The 18,870-nt window shown below is 37.6% G+C and overlaps 1 protein-coding gene across 1 annotated transcript in view; it reads left to right on the forward strand.

Annotated features, from left to right (window-relative positions):
- Nucleotides 1-18,870, forward strand: part of MARCHF5 (membrane associated ring-CH-type finger 5) — a 56,324-nt gene that overhangs the window by 9,096 nt on the left and 28,358 nt on the right. Inside the window, exon 2 of the mRNA XM_042909062.1 lies at nt 10,839-11,041. Coding sequence (XP_042764996.1) covers nt 10,839-11,041 — 203 coding nt within the window. The remainder of the gene's footprint in view (nt 1-10,838; nt 11,042-18,870) is intronic.

Genomic DNA, 18,870 nt, shown 5'->3' on the forward strand with positions numbered 1-18,870 from the left:
ACAGTTTTAAAATCATGTAGTATAAAATAATCTTTTGTAAAGGGTGGCATGTTATATGTACAGATTTAGTGATATTACCAATACTGTTGAGCCTACACATTTATTTTGAAGAATAACAATCTTTAGATTCATCATTTTTTTCTTCATATTGTGATAATAGTGATTTGTTCTTTAACCTTTGAGCCAATTGTGGTAATTCCCAGATTTTCCTTTACTTTGTAAAGTAATGTGCCCCAACTTGCCAGGTGGGAAGGTGTAGAAGTAAATAGTGTGTACCTGAGCAAGCAGGAGCCATTTAAAGAGATAGTAGAGGGGCACCTGGGTGGCTCAGTCGGTTAAGGGTCCGACTTCAGCTCAGGTCACGATCTCGCGGTCCGTGAGTTTGAGCCCCGTGTCAGGCTCTGGGCTGATGGCTCAGAGCCTGGAGCCTGCTTCCAGTTCTGTGTCTCCCTCTTTCTCTGTTCATGCTCTGTCTCTCTCTGTCTCAAAAATAAATAAACATTTAAAAAATTTAAAAAAAAAAGATAGTAGAAGGAAAAGAAGGGTGGAAGAAAATGAATTGAGAGGATTTGAATGAATATCTTATGCAGTGGTATTGGCCTATTGAAAACATGTGTATGTGGTGGGGGCGGGAGGGGTGGTGATTAGGAATCCAGGACTTTTTCCACTGAATACCAGGGTGCCAAGCAGAATTCCCTTATGTGTTAATTTAGGTAACAAATTGCATCCATAACATCTAGCCATAGATGTAAAGTTGACACCATCTTTGTCATCTTTTTTAAGTTTATTTATTTTGAGAGAGAGCAAGCTGGAGCAGGGGAGGGGCAGAGAGAGGCGGGGGGCGGGAGAGAGAGAGAGAGAGAGAGAGAGAGAGAGAGAGAGAGAGAGAGAGAGAGAGAGAGAATTCTAAGCAGGCTCCGTGGTGTCAATGCAGAGCCCACTGTGGAGTTCGATCCCACGAACCGTGAGATCATGACCTGAGCCAAAACCAAGAGTCAGACACTTAACTAACTGAGCCACTCAAGCACCCCAGACACCATTCCCATCTTTATCAGTACCATTATTACTAGTGTTCATTTAGTGGTTTTATACATGGCAGGCAATGCTTATGTAGTTTCATGATCATTTGTTTAATCTTTTACGATAGGAGATCTTAACATTAAACCTTTTTAATGCTGACCATTCCTTTGGCAGACTGGTTAAGCCTTTGGGTTCCTGCTCAGAATGTTTTGAAAGAACACAAAAGAACACAAAATACATAGTATCAGAAATGAGGGGCGTCTGGGTGGTTCAGTCCATTAAGTACCCAACTTTTAATTTCAGCTCAGGTCGTGATCTTATCATTCATTGGTGAGTCCAAGCCCTGTGTCAGGCTCTGCACTGGCAGTGTGAAGCCTGCTTGCAACTCTCTCTCTGCCCCTCCCTCACTTGCCCTCTCTCTCTTTCAAAAATAAACAAACAAACAAACAAAAAAGGAAAATAAATGAAACCAATCAACCTGTTAAAAATCTGATAAAGTAATATGAGCTTTATTTAATACCTTAAAATACAAGCTGTATTGGTTGGTCTGATAACTACATTCAGATTTGCAATGAGTAAATGTTATTTTGGGATCTGCACAGGTAGCTGTAAAATAATATGAAAACTTCTGGTCAATATACTGTAATTTCTAATTGCTGTACTGTTAATATTATTATGGTTTGCTTACATTCATCATTGGAGGAAAATTAAATTTTATTTAGAGGTTAGCAAAAGTGAAGATGTAATTTCTTTCCCCATCCAAATTTTCTGGGATAAATTTTCATGGACCCCAGATTAAGAACCCCTGCCTTACAATACAAGAGATTCTGTTGTTACACCTATAATAAGTGGTAAACAGGGGTTTGAACTTGAACAGTCTGGCTCCACACCCCAAGTTCTTTGCTCCGTTATAGAACACCTTGAAGTTGCATAGTCTTTTCCCCACATTTAGCTAGCTCTTTACCTTAGGAGAAAAAAAAAAATCTTGAGCATTTTACTTCTTGTTTAAATTAAAAACCACACTTGATCTTAGCCAAAAGGCTGAGAGGTGGTTTAAATTAAAAACCAAATAATTTTAAAATTTTTATGTTGGGTGTAAAATGAAATTTCCTTTCTGTGTTATGGTGAATACAGTATTTGAGGCTTAAAAGAATAAAGAGGAATGACTATAGCAGAGATTCTCAAACTTTAGGTATTGTGATCATCTGTAGGGCTTGTTACAATGTCAGCAGTTCCTCAAAAAATTAAAAATGGAATACTGTGTGATCCAACAGTGCCACTTCTGGGCATATACCTCAGAGAATTGAAAGCAGGGTCTCAAATATTTGTACACCCATGTTCATAGCAGTGTTATTCACAGTAGCTAAATATGGAAGCAACCCAAGTATCTATTGAACAATGAATAGATAAGCAAAATGTGGTATATACATACAATGGAGTATTATTCAGCCTTAAAAAGGAACGATATTTTGCAGTGTGTTCCAACATGGATGAACTTGGAGGACATTATGCTAAGTGAAATAAGCCAAAGACAAATACTAGATGATTCCACTTATTTGAGGTACTTAGAATAGTCAAAACCATGAAGACACTATAATGGTGGTTGTCAGGGACTAGGGAAAGGAGGATTGGGGAGTTGTTTAATAGGTACAGAGTTTCAGTTTTACAAGGTAAAAGAGCTACAAGATGAGTGGTGGTGATGGTTGTACAACATTGTGAATGTATTTAATACCACTAAATTGCACACTTAAAAATGGTTAAGATGGGGGGTGGGGGGTGTCTGGGTAGCTCAGGCAGTTGAGTGTCCAACTCTTAATTTTGGCCCAGATCATGATCTCCCGGTCACGGAATTGAGCCCCGTGTGTCAGGCTCTGCGCTGAGCGTGGAGCCTGCTTAAGATTCCCTCTCTCCCTCTATCCATCTCCCCCTACCTCTCTCTCTCTCAAAAAAAAAAAAAAAAAAAAAATAGTGGGGTGCCTGGATGCCTTAAACGTCCAACGTCGGCTCAGGTCATGATCTTGTGTCCTTTGAGCTCAAGCCCCATGTCAGCCTCTGTGCTGACAGCTCAGAGCCTAAGAGCCTGTTTCTGATTCTGTGTCTCCCGCTCTCTGCCCCTCTCCCATTTGCTTTCTGTCTGTCTCAAAAATAAACATTAAAAAAAAATTTTTAATAGTTAAGATGATACATTTTATGTGTATTTTACCACAATAAAAATTTTAAATTAAAAAAAATTTTTTAAGTTTATTTGGAGAGAGAGGGTGAGTGCTCTAGTGGGGGAGGGGCGGGGGGGGGGGGGTGGAAAGAAAATCCCAAGCAGGCTCCACACTGCCAGCACAGAGCGTGGGGGAGGGGTGAACTCACAAACCATGAGATCATGACCTGAGCTGAAATCAAGAGTTGGACACTTAACCAACTGAGCCACCTAGGCTCCCCTAAAATGTTTTTGAATGATTTTTTTTAAATGTAGTATCAGGTCCCTCCCCGAGAGTTTCTGATTCTGTTGGTCTTGGGTGGCCTGAGAATTTGTATTTCTAGTAAATTCTCAAAAGATGTTTGTGCATCACATTGAATACCACTTTCTAAGAGATTGGAGGATTGAAGGTGGGTGGGGAATGACTTAAAGAGAGACTTAGAGGGGCGCCTGGGTGGCTCAGTCGGTTAAGCGTCCGACTTTGGTTCGTGTCATGATCTCACAATTTGTGGGTTCAAGCCCCACGTCAGGCTCTGTGCTGACAGCTCAGAGTCTGGAGCCTGTTTCAGATACTGTGTCTCCCTCTCTCTCTGCCCCTCCCCTGTTCATGCTCTATCTCAAAAATTAAAAAAAATAATAATAAACAGTAAAAAAGAAAAAGAAACTTAAAGTTTGGTCTGAAATTACAACCTTTTCTAGGGTGTGGACTTCGAAAAGATTTTGGCTTTGTCCTTTGAAATGGGAAAGAGCCAGTTATTCTCACCTTTTAGGATATTCAAAATGTATCCCATAATTCATAACATTAAAATTGTAATAACTTGAATTCAAGTAGAATTGTTATATTGACCTGAATGTAAACATTATGGTGTTATCAGTAAAAATTTTTAATTTGAACATGTTGGGTTTTATCTTTTTTATCTGTGTTTATCTAAAAAATGACCTGATCCAGTAGCAAAATCAAGAACGTATTTTGCCCAGTGTAAAAAATAGAAAAGCTTGCAAGATTCAAAGTACTTGAAATTAGAAATTAGGTAATTTCTAATTAGGTAGAAATTAGGTGTATTTAAGACTTATCTGTTCAAGTTCTGAACAGTAGAGAACAAAGGTGTTGACAAAAAATACTGTGTGTATTTATAAAAGCTGTTTGGAGTTTATATCATATGATTGTTCTGGGGCCATCTCTTCTATCTAATTTTTCACACTATCAAGATTGTTTGAGTTGCACCTGTTGGGAAATCTGCCCCAGACTGGTTAAACTTAAAACCACACACACAGCTATAGGTTTATGTAAGTGAACAGTGTAAGAGTATATTTAGCTTTAAGCACAGCTTGATCCATGTCTCAAAGCCATCAGTTTCCATCTTTCAGCTTCCTCTGGTTTCTTTAGGCTGCACATGGTGGTTCTCTTGGCAGTAATAGCATTACACCTTCATTTAGCCTCACACCTTCCTGCCTTAAAGCTCTGTAGAAAAGAGAAAGCCTGTGTACCAGCTTTCCCAGCAAAAATTCTAAGATTCACTCTGATAATACCAGCTTCATGGGCCCAGTCTTCCAATCACTATAATTTGGAGTTAGGATACACCCTTAAACCAGTCTGATTACTTTTCCTGGAGCTGGGGATAGGGGAGGACTAACTGCCTAAACCACATACAGGACTGATGTTAGAGGGAAGGGTGGGACATTGTTTGTTCCTTAAAAAGAGGAGAAATCGTGCTGTACATTAAACCATAAGCTTCTACTCTCTCATTCTAAGATCTTGAGAATAAACCTGTCATTTTCAGTCCCCTCTTTTTCTCACTGAAAGAAGGCAGAGAATTAGAGAATAAATAGCTGAAATAGATTTCACCAAAAAGGGAGTAGGATATGGGGAATCAGAGAGGGAAAGCATAATTATAAGACCTTCTCAGCTGTTGTTCCTGGTCAGTCTATCAGAAGTTTTTAAAAAATGAGGAAAGAGGCGCTTGGGTGGCTCAGTTGGTTAAGCGTCCAACTTCGGCTTAGGTCATGATCTCGCGGTCTGTGAGTTCGAGCCCCGCATCCGGCTCTATGCTGATAGCTCAGAGCCTGGAACCTGTTCCAGATTCTGTCTCCCTTTCTCTCTGCCCCTCCCCCGCTCATACTCTGTGTCTTTCAAAAATAAATAAATATTAAATTTTTTTTTAAATGAAAAAAAGGATTCATACACATTCATATTTTGTTCCTTCCCCTCCTTTTTTCCAACCCTGAAGACTAGTAACTCTGTCCTATATAATATAGGCTGTTTGCCTAAAAACATTCATGTAACCATTTTTATTTTTATATGGTTATATATTCCCATCTATCTGGCCCTTATATCACAGACTGATGTTCTTTCCAAATTAAATAGAGTAAACTCCTATATGTAGTAAGGTTGTAAATCAATAAATTCTTTAGAAATTAGCATTTTCTGTAGTGTTACGTTTTTTTTTGTTTTTGTTTTTTGAAATGAACATAACCTCAAGATTTTAAAATATGAAGCTTAGAACTGGACCATGTGACATGTGGCCCTTTTCTCTTATCTCCTCCCAGTTCAAAATGCTTGCCTCTCAATAGCCGGCATTCTCTTAGATCTGCAGTTGGGCTCAACACATTAAAGCCTCAGCACAGTCTTCTTTGTAGTTTTAGCCTTTTTCGGGAAAATCGGCTTAGGCTACCCACCATGGCCATTCTGCTTCCTGTCATAAACGCCACTTTTCCTGGTCATAAAGAGAATCTTTGCCTTCCTTGTACTGTGTCACTTCATGGAGTTGGTGCTTGCAACACTTCTTGCAGAAAGTCTGGCCGGTTTTTAGGAATTCACCATGGTTTCAAGAGCACTGTCAGCATACATAGTTCTATACTGTTATTTATATGAAAAAAGCACTTATTTCTGATTTAAGCAAATCTAGTAAATGTCTCCTTCATAATGGTTTGCTTTCACCAATCTCTGTGCCTTTTTTTTTTTTCCCCTACCTGCCATTTTTCTATACCATCAGTTCTCAAACTTTACCTCAGGATCACCTTCAGAGAATTCAAGGCGCTTCTTCAGAGTTTCAGATTAAGTAGATCTGGGGTGGAACCAGAGAATTTGCAAGTTCCCAAGTGATCTTGAAACTGCTGGTCCAGGAAACTTTGTTTCAAGAATCTCTGTAATCATTTGTCCCTGCCTTTGCTAATTTCTACTATCCCTCCTCCCTGAAGCCTTCTCTGATCTATCCAAATTGATCCTTCAATTTCTTCTTAAGGTATGCCTATGGTAATTTCTGGAACCTTATTAAATCTTCTGTTTGTTGGATGTGACCCCAGTTAATTTATAGGATTTTCCAAATAGATACAATCTTCCATTTATTTTATTTGTGCAGCCACATGGACCCAGTGAATACTCAGTAAATGTTGCTGGCAATGTCTCTACTATTGTTAGAGATTTCCATTTCATATTTATCTGTATCTAAACTATAATTTTTAGATGAAGTGATTTAGTGTTATCAGAAGTTTCCTATTTGATCTCAAATGACCATCATCAGATTAACACTAACAGTTGAAATAAAGAGAAAATGGATGTGGTAAGTTGGTAGATGTTGAAAATCAGGCACACTTTTTTGAGAGTATTGGTATCAATAAGGTTTCTTTTAATATCTCATCTGTAAGATAATTTCAATTAATCTGTATGAGGCTTAACTTCAAAACCCAAATTTGTAAACTGTATACTATCACTATGAATCAAACAAAACAAGGTTATTTGTGTTAACAATTCTTATTAGGTTTAACTCCTAATGAGTTTCCACTGTAAATCACCGTTCAACTACCTTATCTACCATAGTTGTGAAATTAGAAAACATCCGAAAGTGCTTGCTTTAAATGTCAGTTGAGTACCTTCTAAAAAGTAAAACTGTAAAAGTGTTTAGGAGTGAAATATACTGATGCCTCAACATTGAAGTAATCAAAAGTAAAAGATTGATAAACGAATATGGAGTAAAGGACATATAAAGCAAAATTACAAGAATTATAGAATGTAGATATTGAGAAAAAGGGTAGTCACTGAACAGTTTTTCAGCTTTTTTTGAAACTTTGAAATTTTTCATAATAAAATTTTAGGAAAGGGGCACCTGGGTGGCTCAGTCAGTTGAATGTCCCACTCTTGATCTCAGCTCAGGTCACGATTTCACAGTAGGCGAGATCGAGCCGAGCCCCCTGTCAGACTGCATTGACAGCACAGAGCCTGCTTGGGATTCTGTCTCTCTGCCCCTCCCCTGCTTGTGCGCTCGCTCACTCTTGCGCGCGCACTCTCCCTCTCTCTCAAAATAAATAAATAAGGGGCACCTGGTGGCTCAGTCGGTTGGGTGTCCACCGACTCCAGCTCAGGTCACGGTTCGTGGTTCGAGCCCCACGTGGGGCTCTGTGCTGACAGCTCAGAGTGGAGCCTGCTTCCAATTCTGTGTCTCCCTCTCTCTGGCCCTCCCCCCTCACGTTCTGTCTCACTTTCTCACTCAAAAATAAATAAACATTAAAAAAAATTTTTTTTAATAAATAAACTTTAAAAAATGTTTAAGAAAGATAAACTTACACTGACGAGAATTTATGGGGAATATAGTTATACAAGTAATTGCGTTAAATTGAAATATGAGATTGCCATTTATGTAGGTCTAAAACAGATGAATGTAGGCAATTTCGTCTGGTTCAGCCTGGTACTAAGGTTCTGAGGAGATATATTTTTACATTTTTTTTTTTTCCTGGTGACTGAAATTGGGTTTATTCTATTCACCTTAATGCTGATTAATTATGCTGGTCTAGATGTACTTAGCTACATATGCTGCTCATTGTTGAAATGAAAATCTTAGAAGAACCTAGAACGTTTCTAGGTATTATGCCTGTTTTGTTATCACAACTGTATATCTCATTTCCCAGAGGTAAACAAATACAAAATTTCCTCAGTTGTGGGGCACATATATTCTAACACCTCAGTTAACCAAGTCTGTTTGCTTATACTTGTCATTTGAAATGTATGCAAAACTTTGTAAATTACATAGTTATACCCAAACTGTGGATAGTGACGATGGTTGTACAACAGTAAGAATGTACGTCATGCTACTGAACTATACTCTTAAAAGTTGTAAATTTTATGTATATTTCCCCACAATAAAATTTAAAAGATGGAGAGAAGGAAGGGGCACTTTTAGATAACCATAAGGTAGTATGAGGGCTGAGACAGCTTGACTGAGGTGGGTCATGGTGCTAAACAAACACTGCCTACCTCCCATTTTTACCTAGGTCGTATGAAACCTGATTGAATTTGAAAGCTGAATAAAGTCACAGTTTTGGATGTTGCTATGAATTAAGTATTTTTCCCCTGTTCTGGGGTGCTTGGCTGGCTCAGTCAGTGGAGCATGCAACTCTTGTTCTAAGGGTCATGAGTTCAAGCCCCACAGTGGGCATGGAACCTACTTAAAAAAAAAAAAAAATAGGAAGTTTTCTTACCTGTTCTAATTGGAAGTTTTTAATTGGAGCACCCAGTTAAAATATATGTTGTTCTACAAGGACTGGAGACCTCATGAATCTACAGTACCTGACTAGTCTTTCCCATTGAGCATAGTTAAGCTAGTTCTGACAGAAGCAATTTAATTAAATGAAAAGTGCAAAGTAGATGGACACCTGGGTGGCTCAGTTGGTTAAGTGTCCAACTTCAGCTCAGTTCATGATCTCAACTGTTGGTAGGTTTGAGCCCCCGTGTCAGGCTCTGTGCTGGCAGCTCTGGAGCCTGGAGCCTGCTTCGGATTCTCTGTCTCCTCTCTCTGCCCCTCCCCTGCTTGTGCATGCACACATGCCTGTGCACTCTCTCATTCTCTTTCAAAAATAAACATTAAAACATTTTGTAGAGTGCACAGTAGAGGGGCTCCCGGATGGCTCAGTCAGTTGGGCGGCTGACTTTAGCTCAGGTCATGATCTCGCGGTTTGTGAGTTCTAGCCCCGCATCAGGCTCTGTGCTGACAGCTCGGAGCCTGGAGCCTGCTTCGGATTCTGTGTCTCCCTCTCTCTCTCTGCCCTTTCCCCATTCACGCTCTGTCTCTCTCTCTCAAAAAAATGAATAAATGTTAAAAAAAATTTTTTTTAAGTGCACAGTAGATAACAAGCTTCAGTTAGCAGTTTCTAATTGTACACACTTCAATGGGGGTGGGGAGAAGTGAATGGTCTCATGGAGTTAAACTGTATTTGCCCTAATGAAAATCAGTGCCAACTTGTGTCAATTGGGAGAAAAAATAATGAATTGCAACCTAATTCCACAAGAAAAAATTAGACTTCATGAGGTACTTTCTCTCTCTTTTTTTAAGTTTATTTGAGAGAGAATCCCAAGCACACTCCATCCCAGAGCTTAAACTCACAAACCTTGAGATCTTGACCTAAGCCGAAATCAAGAGTCGGATGCCCAAGTGACTGAGCCACCCAGGTGCCCCTAGACTTCAGGTATTCTTAAAACCAAACTGGGGGTGGGGGGTGGCACCTGGGTGGCTCAGTCAGTTGAGCCTTCTCTTGATTTTTGGCTCAGGTCATGATTCCAGAGTTGTGGCATAGAACCCTACATCAGGCTCCCTGCTGAGCAAGGAGCCTGCTTGGGATTCTCTCCCTCTGCACCTCACCCCCACTTGCACACATGCGCACACACTCTAAGAAAAGCAAAATGGGAAACATTTTTTTCTAACTTTTTTAAAGTTTCATTTATTTTTGAGAGAAAGAGCACTTGTGAGTGGGGGAGGGGCAGAGAGGGGGAGAGAATTTCAAGGAGGCTCTAAGCTGTCAGCATAGAGCCTGATGTGGGGCTCAATCTCAGGGACCTGTAAGATCATGACCTGACCTGAAATCAAGAGTTGGATGCTTAACTTACTAAGCCACCCAGGCACCCCTGGAATATGTTTTAAAATTAACCGTCTCAATTGCATTTTTAATATAAACATCTCAGAGTTGAGACTTCTAGATTTCAAATATAATAAATATAACTCCACAGAAAAAAGAAAGTCATTCATACTTGAAACATGTAGGCCCAAATTTACTATATCACTATCCTAAAACAGTTTATCCTGATGTCTTTATCTCTTCCCCCTTTATCTTTTTAAGACTTAATAATCTTTCCCTCTTCACATAGTCATTCTTTACCAGAAAGAGAAATTATTTTTCCCCTCCGTTGAAAATTGAATGAGACCATAGTGAAATTATTTGTATAATCCTTTAGTTTTCCAAGTTGAAGAGGTTTAGTGTTGTTGAAGTGGGGAAAACACTGAATTTCACATATTTCTGTGCTTACCCAAAGAATTGTTAGGGTCTTCTAAAACAAAAGCAGCTTGAGGGTTGTTTTTTTGCACTCTGATTCATAAGAGAAGGTGAAGAATTATTGGAAAGATGGAGGGAATTACATAAAAGGAAAATTCAGAAAACAAGACTCTGCAGAAGAATATAAGGAAAAACCAAAAAGAAGAAACTCCAACTGGAAATCTATTGATTGTTTTGTCACCTTGGTATTTGAATGTAAAGTAGAGGTTCTATATTATAACATAGTAGGCTTATCTCATTAAGTGAGTGCTGCGGTGGAAGGGAGGCTGGGGTCTTAAAGATAACGTCATTATTTCTCTTTAATTTACAGAAGTTGCTGGGTGTGTTTTGCCACTGATGAAGATGATAGAACAGCTGAATGGGTGAGACCATGCAGGTGCAGAGGATCTACAAAATGGGTTCACCAGGCTTGTCTACAGCGTTGGGTAGATGAAAAACAAAGAGGAAACAGTACAGCCAGAGTGGCATGTCCTCAATGCAATGCTGAATACTTAATAGTTTTTCCAAAGTTGGGTAAGCAGATCATGAAAAACAACAAAGATATATGTGATGTTGTTTTTTAACTCTATGATCTCAGGTTTATTTAAAAGTGACCCGTCTCTTTGCTTTTTTGCAAATTTCTCTATTCCCTTTCTGTTATCTCCTCTCTAAATGTTATTTTTTTGTTTTGCTAATAGTTTACATTATCCTTAATATATCCTCAAACCCACCCATTTGTCTGTGTATTAAATGTTTTTATGTTGGTTGAGTGGATAAAAAACTGGGACATCTGACTCTGGATAAAATCAAATAACAAAACTATAATAAAGAGCTGACCAGAAGAGCCTTATTCTTTGGAGACCATTGATGTATGAGAAAGAAAACAACGTGTTCTTTCTAATACTTATCCTTAATTCTTCTATTAAGGAATAAAAGGGAAGTTAAAGACTTAATAGACAGTGTTAATCTCATTTTTGGATTCCAATTTATGTGGTTATCCTTCATGAAAACTACTTTCTTCTTTCTGCAACTTGGGCAGGGAAGTAATAACCAGAGATCTTTTAGAATGGGGCTAGCATTGAAAAAAGTAGAGCAGATGATTTAAAAGAAGCTGTAAGTAAGGCTGATATTTAGTTACCACGTTCCATTACAGCCACGTGATTATGGTGTCTCTGGTGTTTAGCTTATACCAGTTATTAAACATTTTTAATATCACCTTGGCTATAATAGGTATATGAAGGCAGTTCAGGTTCTGGGAAGGTCAGATGGAAAGAATGACTTTCAAGGGGAGTAGGGTTCAAGGAGAAATTGAAATAATTATTAGATTTGTTTTTCCTAGAGGCTATACATATTGAAGTAAGACCCTCTTTAAAAAAAAAAATAAAAATAGGCAATGTAAATGCAGATAATGAAGTGCTTTTCTAATGTGAGAAGTTTAATAATAAGGGTAAACAAAATTTCCCTAGCATAATTCATAGGAAGAAATAATAGCTTCTTATAAAAGGAAAGTAGTAGAGAAAGTAGTGTTTCTCAAACATTTAGAATTTGTGGACCACATGATGGGTCTTCAAATATACCATGGATTTTAAATAAAGACAAAAGAGTAAGTCACACATCTCCATTATACAGTTGACTCTTGAACACAGTCATTAGGGGTACTAACACTGTGCAGTCAAAAATTCACCTACAGCTTTTGATTCCCCTAAAACTTATCTACTCATAGCCTTACTGCTAGCATAAACAGCCAATTCACATATATTTTATATGTTATATGTATTATATACTGTATTCTTACAATAAAGTAAGCTGGAGAAAAGCAAATGTTAAGAAAATTATGATTTTAGAAAATACATTTATAGTACTGTACACTGAATTTATTCCCAAAAATCCACTTATAAGTGGAGCCATGCAGGTCAAACCTGTGTTAAGAGTCAACTAATAATATTAAAGCAGTATTCTAAAATAATTTAAACATCAGGAAAAGCAATTAATTACTGCTGTATTCTTTCACCATACTGATACCTAGCTCACTAAAATCAAAGTTAAGCTTTCATATTTAACTTTTTTTTCCAACTCTTTAATTCTACTAATCTCACTTTTCAACTGTAGGTTTTTGGGAATAGTAAGTATAGGATGATTCTGTTAGGTGTTTTAGATATTTATATTTGGATGGATACAAAAATTATTACAGGAATTCTCATCGAAAACTACATACAGTGTTAGGTGAGGCACTGAGTTGACAAATGAGTGGCACTCAGCAGTGACACTGAATATTTCATTTTGGAAGGTGGCACTGGTAAATCTCTCCTTTTGGTTGTATTCATTTCTAAAAAGTTTTTAGGTCTAGTGTGATGATTGAATATGATTGTTAGGTATACCTAATACTAAGACATTGATTTTTTTCTGCCACAAGGAGAGAAAATGGCTAGATGTTGGAAAGGTCAGACTTCTTTTGGTTGAGGCATTTGTATCATGATTTGCTCTTAATATACCTTAAGAATTTTGCCCTCAAATGACAAGTTCACGCTATTCACTCTACTGTTGGCCATGGAGATCTGCCACTTGAGTAAACCACAGATAATCGTAGAAATTATTTACTGACTGTCATTTTCGTGAAAAAAAAGTTTGTGTACTTCATTTGAATAGTTTTTATTAGCATTCTTTTCTCTTGACGAGATAACATGCTGAAGATACCTGCTCAAGGGCTGCAGTTTGAATTATATTCATAGTTTGCCATGCAATTTTTTTGTAACATTTTTTTTTAATTTACATCCAAATTACTTAGCATACAGTGCATCAATGATTTCAGGAGTAGATTCCTTAGTGCCCCTTACCCATTTAGCCATGCAGTTTTTAACACTAACTCAAGAATAGGCGGCTTACTGGCAAATGCCAGCTGTTGTCGATAAATGAAGCCATGTGTGAATTGGCTTTCAGGTGCCATACTCTTGTTACACACATGGCTAGTCCTCTTGCTTGGCCATACTGATCCCAGTATACCTTTTCAAGTCAAGGTTCAAAAATAATTGTTGGTTAAAAGAAAATCCCTTCTGTTTCATGTTTTCACTGATAATCAGTTAAAAGTTGCATATATTTCTTGATTTACATGGTGTATATGCCATGAGTTGATTCATATTCTGAACACTAGTGGTTTCTTCCAGCCATAAAACAAAATATTTAAGAATATACATCTGTAATAGTAATTGTTCTTACTGTGTACCAAACATAAATGTCCAGTAGTGTCATCTGATGATAGAATTTTGCCAGCAGATTGTTTTCTTTTAGCATATTCGTGATTAATGTTTCACTAACCATTTATGCCTGTTTTTGTTAAAGTAAGTTGGAAGTTCCTTTGACTACAGTTTTTATCTTTGTTTTCAGTGACAAAATTCATAATGCAGGCTTTGATCGCAGGCTGGAGTGGTTGAAAATTCTGTGAATGCTTTAGTGGCTTCTCGTCCCTGTTTTATAATGTTTCAGTCCCTGTTTAATAATGTGTTACAGTACAATGGGAACAAGGAGGTCTTCTGTGCAAACTAATTCTAATTCACTGGCCACAGTCCATTCCAAGATCACATTATTTAAACTCTGATAGTATATCATTTATCATTTATGACATTCTGAGTTAAATGTATTTTTATCACTTTTGCTCTTCAGTGAACCCTTGAGGCATTGATTCTTTTTCTTAAATTTGAGATTTAACACATAATAATAACAAAATACATGTTTAACCAATGTGAACAGTTCTCATGATGTGAAGCTTTGTTAGCCAAAACAGTCTCCTCTTAAGTATCCTTGTAGAGTATGTGTGACCCTGGAAACATAACAGTTAAAGACTTAAAAGAATTTTCTTTAAAGTCCTTATCTTTTCAAATTTGGGAAATGTTTGGTGATCAAAATTTTTACTTTTTCATCAAATTGTCTGTAGACCAGTTGATAGAGTAATCGCCTGGGACTATACCACTGGTCTCCAAATAACACGTGAGAGACATTGACTAGACAAAGGAATACTAGAGAAAAAATGCAGAGTAAGAGGTGACGGTTAAAGTTCTGTGGGATGATCTTTGTATAACAGGTTTTATAAGTTTTATATGGATTTAGCCTCAGTCTAGCTGGCTAGCTGCATCAGTGGTGGCCACAATGGAGGGGTGGTGGCAAGTGTGTTAATTACTGATAGGGAATATATTGTGTTTGGTTATGAAACCCTTAAAAGATCCATCAGACTCATTCCTCTCACGATTTGCCACCCATCTTATGGTTTCTTTCTCCTAGTGAGTTAGGCCGGTTGCATGTATGCAATTACTTAAAAACTGCTAGAAGTGTGGTCTGAGAACCAGCAATATTGGAATCATCTGAAAGCTGTTAGGAATGAAGAACCTCGGCCCCTCTTCCCACCCATCCCCAGTTTGAATCAAAATCTACATTTTTATGACATCATCAGATAAGTTATGTACATGTTAAATTTAAGAAACATTACTTTAAAACATGAAGGGGATACCAGCTGAAAAAAGGTTTGTCTTTTATTAAAGCATATCCATGAAGTTTAAGACCAGGTAGTACTCTTGTTTAGCCAAACAGAAGAGTTCAAAGGGCAGAGTTCTTGATTCCCAGGAGAGTACCAGAGACTTTCACATTAGATTCTTTTTCTTTCTTTCAACAACATTTTTATAGTTTTCAGTGTGCAGGTCTTTTGTTTTATAAAATTTATTCCTAAGTATTTCACTCTTTCTGATGCTATATTAAATATATTGAATTATTTTATTTTCAGATTGGTTATTCAGATGTATCAAAATAGATTTTGTATTTTAATCTCATGTCGTAAAACTATGCTGAACTCATTTAATGGTTCTGATCGTTTTTAAGTGGATTGCTTTGCATTTTCTTTATACAGGATCATGTCATCTGTGAATAGAAAGAGTTGTACTTCTTCTTTTACAGTCTGTTTGCTTTTATTTTATTCTCTTGCCTAATTGCTCTGGCTGCAACCTCCAGTACTTCATTTAGGACAGACATCCTTGTCTTGTTTTTAATCTTAGGAGAAAAACAGTCTTTTGCTCTTACGTATATTATGTCTGAGCTTTTCATCTGGCTTTCATCAAATTGAGAATGTTTCTTCTTTTCCTTATTTGTGAAATGGTTTTACCATGCAAGGGTAAATACTTTTTCTGAGTCTGTTGAGATGATTGTGTGTTCTTTTTCCTTTATTATTATGGTATAATACAGTGATTGATTTTCATATGTTAAACCAACTTTTCATTCGTGGACAAATTCCCAAATTCCTCTTGATCGTGGTTTAATACATTTTATTTCCTTATTTTTAGTTTATTTTGAGAGAAAGAGAAAGCAAGTGGAGGAGGGGCAGACAGAGAGGGAAAGAGAAAATCCCAACCAGACTCTGACATGAGACTCAATCTCACAAACTGTGACATCATGACCTGAGCAAAAATCAAGAGTTGGATGCTTAACTGCTTGAGCTACCCAGGCACCCCTAATACATTTTAGATATTGCTGAATTTTGTTTGCTAGTATTTTGTTAAGGATTTTTCTGTCTGTAGTCGTAATGGATATTTGTTTGTGGTTTTCTTGTGATTGCTTTCACTGGTTTTGGTTTTGGGATAATCCAGGTCTCATAGAATGAGTTGGGATGTGATCCCTCCTCTTACTTTTTTGGGGAAGAGTTTGTGAATGATTGGTCATTAATTCAAATGTTTGGTGGCAGTGAAGCCATATATAGTCCTGGGCTTTTCTTTATAGGAAGTTTTTGGATTACTAGTTCAATCTTTTCACTTGTTACAAAGTGTTGTTCAGATTTTCTATTTTTTTATCGAGTCGGTTTCAGTAATTTGTGTCTTTCTGGGAATTTATTTCATCTAGATTATCTCATCTGTTGGCATATGATTGTAGTATTCTTTTATAATCCTTTTTATTTCTGTAAGGTTAATATCAATGTCCCCCCTTTCGTTCATGATTTTAGTAATTTGAATCTTTTTCTTCTTGGTCAGTCTAGTGAAATGTTTGTCAGTTTTGTTGATCTTTTTATTTTTTTATTTTAATTTTTTTTTTAATTTTTTTTTTAACGTTTATTTATTTTTGAGACAGAGAGAGACAGAGCATGAACGGGGGAGGGGCAGAGAGAGAGGGAGACACAGAATCAGAAGCAGGCTCCAGGCTCTGAGCCGTCAGCCCAGAGCCCGATGCGGGGCTCGAACTCATGGACCATGAGATCGTGACCTGGGCCGAAGTCGGACGTCTAACCGACTGAGCCACCCAGGCGCCCCTGTTGATCTTTTTAAAGACCCAAATTTTGGCTTCATTGATTTTTCTCCATTTTTCCATTTTCTATTTCATGTGTTTCCACACTAGTCTTTATTTCTGTTTGGTTTGGGTTTAGTTAGCTTTTCTTTCCTAGTTTCTTAAATTTTTTTCCCAGCATTTATTTATTTTTGAGAGACAAAGTGTGAGCTGGGGAGAGGCAGAGAGAGAGAGAGAGAGAGAGAGAGAGAGAGAGAGACAGAATCTGAAGCAGGCTCCATGCTCTGAGTTTTCAGCACAGAGCCTGACATAGGGCTCCAACTTAGGAACCATGAGATCATGACCTGAGCCAAAGTCGAACTGAGCCACCCAACCAACTGAGCCACCCAGGTGCTCCTCTCTTCTAGTTTCTTAAAGTAAGTTAGGTTATTGGTTTAAGTTTTTGGTTTTTTAGTAGACTTAATTTTTTAGAGCAGTTTTAAGTTCACAGCAAAATTGAGAGGAAGGTACAGAGATAGCCTTATATTCCTTGGCTCTTCGTATGCATAGCCTTCTCCATTATCAACATCCTTCACCAAAGTGATACATCTGTCACAGTTGGTGATACTTCATTATATTATTGACACTTTATTATCACCCAAAGTCCATAGTTTACATTAGGATTTGCTTGATGGTTGTATATTCTTCCAAATGTATAATGACATATATCCAACATCATAGTATAATACATAATATTTTTATTCCCCTGAAAATCCCCTGTGCTCCACATATTCATCTCTCCCTCCTTCCTATCCGCTGGGAACCACAGATCTTTGTACTACCTCCATATTTTTACCTTTTTCAGAATGCCATATAAATGTAATCATATGGGATGCATTTAGATTAGCGTTTTTAGATTGGCTTCTTTCACTTAGTAATATATATAAAATGTCTCCGTGTCTTTCATGGCATGATAGTTCATTTCTTTTTAGCACTGAATTATATTCTATTGTCTGGATGTACACAGTTTATTTATCCATTCATCTACTGAAGGACATCTTGCTTTCTTCCAGGTTTTGCATTTAAAAATAAAGCTACAGGGGCGCCTGGGTGGCGCAGTCGGTTAAGCGTCCGACTTCAGCCAGGTCACGATCTCGCGGACCGTGAGTTCGAGCCCCGCGTCGGGCTCTGGGCTGATGGCTCGGAGCCTGGAGCCTGTTTCCGATTCTGTGTCTCCCTCTCTCTGTGCCCCTCCCCCGTTCATGCTCTGTCTCTCTCTGTCCCAAAAATAAATAAAAAACGTTGAAAAAAAAATTTAAAAAAAAAAAAATAAAAAATAAAAAAAAATAAAAATAAAAATAAAGCTACAGTAGGGGCACGTGGGTGGCTCAGTCGGTTAAGCATCTGACTTCGGCTCAGGTTATGATCTCCTGGTTGTGGGTTCAAGCCCTGTATCAGGCTTTGTGCTGACAGCCCAGAGCCTGCTTTGGATTCTCTGTCTTCCTCTCTCTGCCCTTCCCACCCATGCTCTGTCTCTCAAAAATAAATAACAGTAGACATCTATGTACAGGTTTTTGTGTGGACACAGGTTTTCAGTTGATTTAGGTAAATACCAAGGAGCATGTTTGCTGGATCATGTGGTAGGAATATGCTTAGTTTTGTAAGAAACCCAAACTGCCTTTCAGAGTGGCTGAAATTGTGCATTTTTACCAGCAATGAGTTCCTGTTGCTCTGTATCCTTGTCAGCATTTGGTGTTGTCAATGTTTAGGATGTTCACCATACTAATAGATGTTTAGTGGTATCTCATTGTTTCAATTTGCAATTCCCTAATGATACATAGAACATCTATTCATGTACTTATTTACAATCTTATATCTTTGGTGAAGTGTCTGTTAAATATTTTGATCTTTTTAAAATCAGATTCTTTTGTTCTATTGATTTTTAAGTGTTTGTATATTGTGGACAAAAGTTCTTTATCAAGTTATGTCTTCAAATATTTTTTCTCCGTCTGTAGCTTGTCTTCCCGTTCTCTTGATCTTTCTTCTTTTTTAATGTGGTCATTTACAGCTATAAATTTCCGTCTAAGGACTGCTTAGCTTTCTTCTTTGACTCACTGATTATTTAGGAGTGT

Source organism: Panthera leo, chromosome D2, assembly GCF_018350215.1.
Source record: "Panthera leo isolate Ple1 chromosome D2, P.leo_Ple1_pat1.1, whole genome shotgun sequence".
Lineage (NCBI taxonomy): Eukaryota > Metazoa > Chordata > Mammalia > Carnivora > Felidae > Panthera > Panthera leo.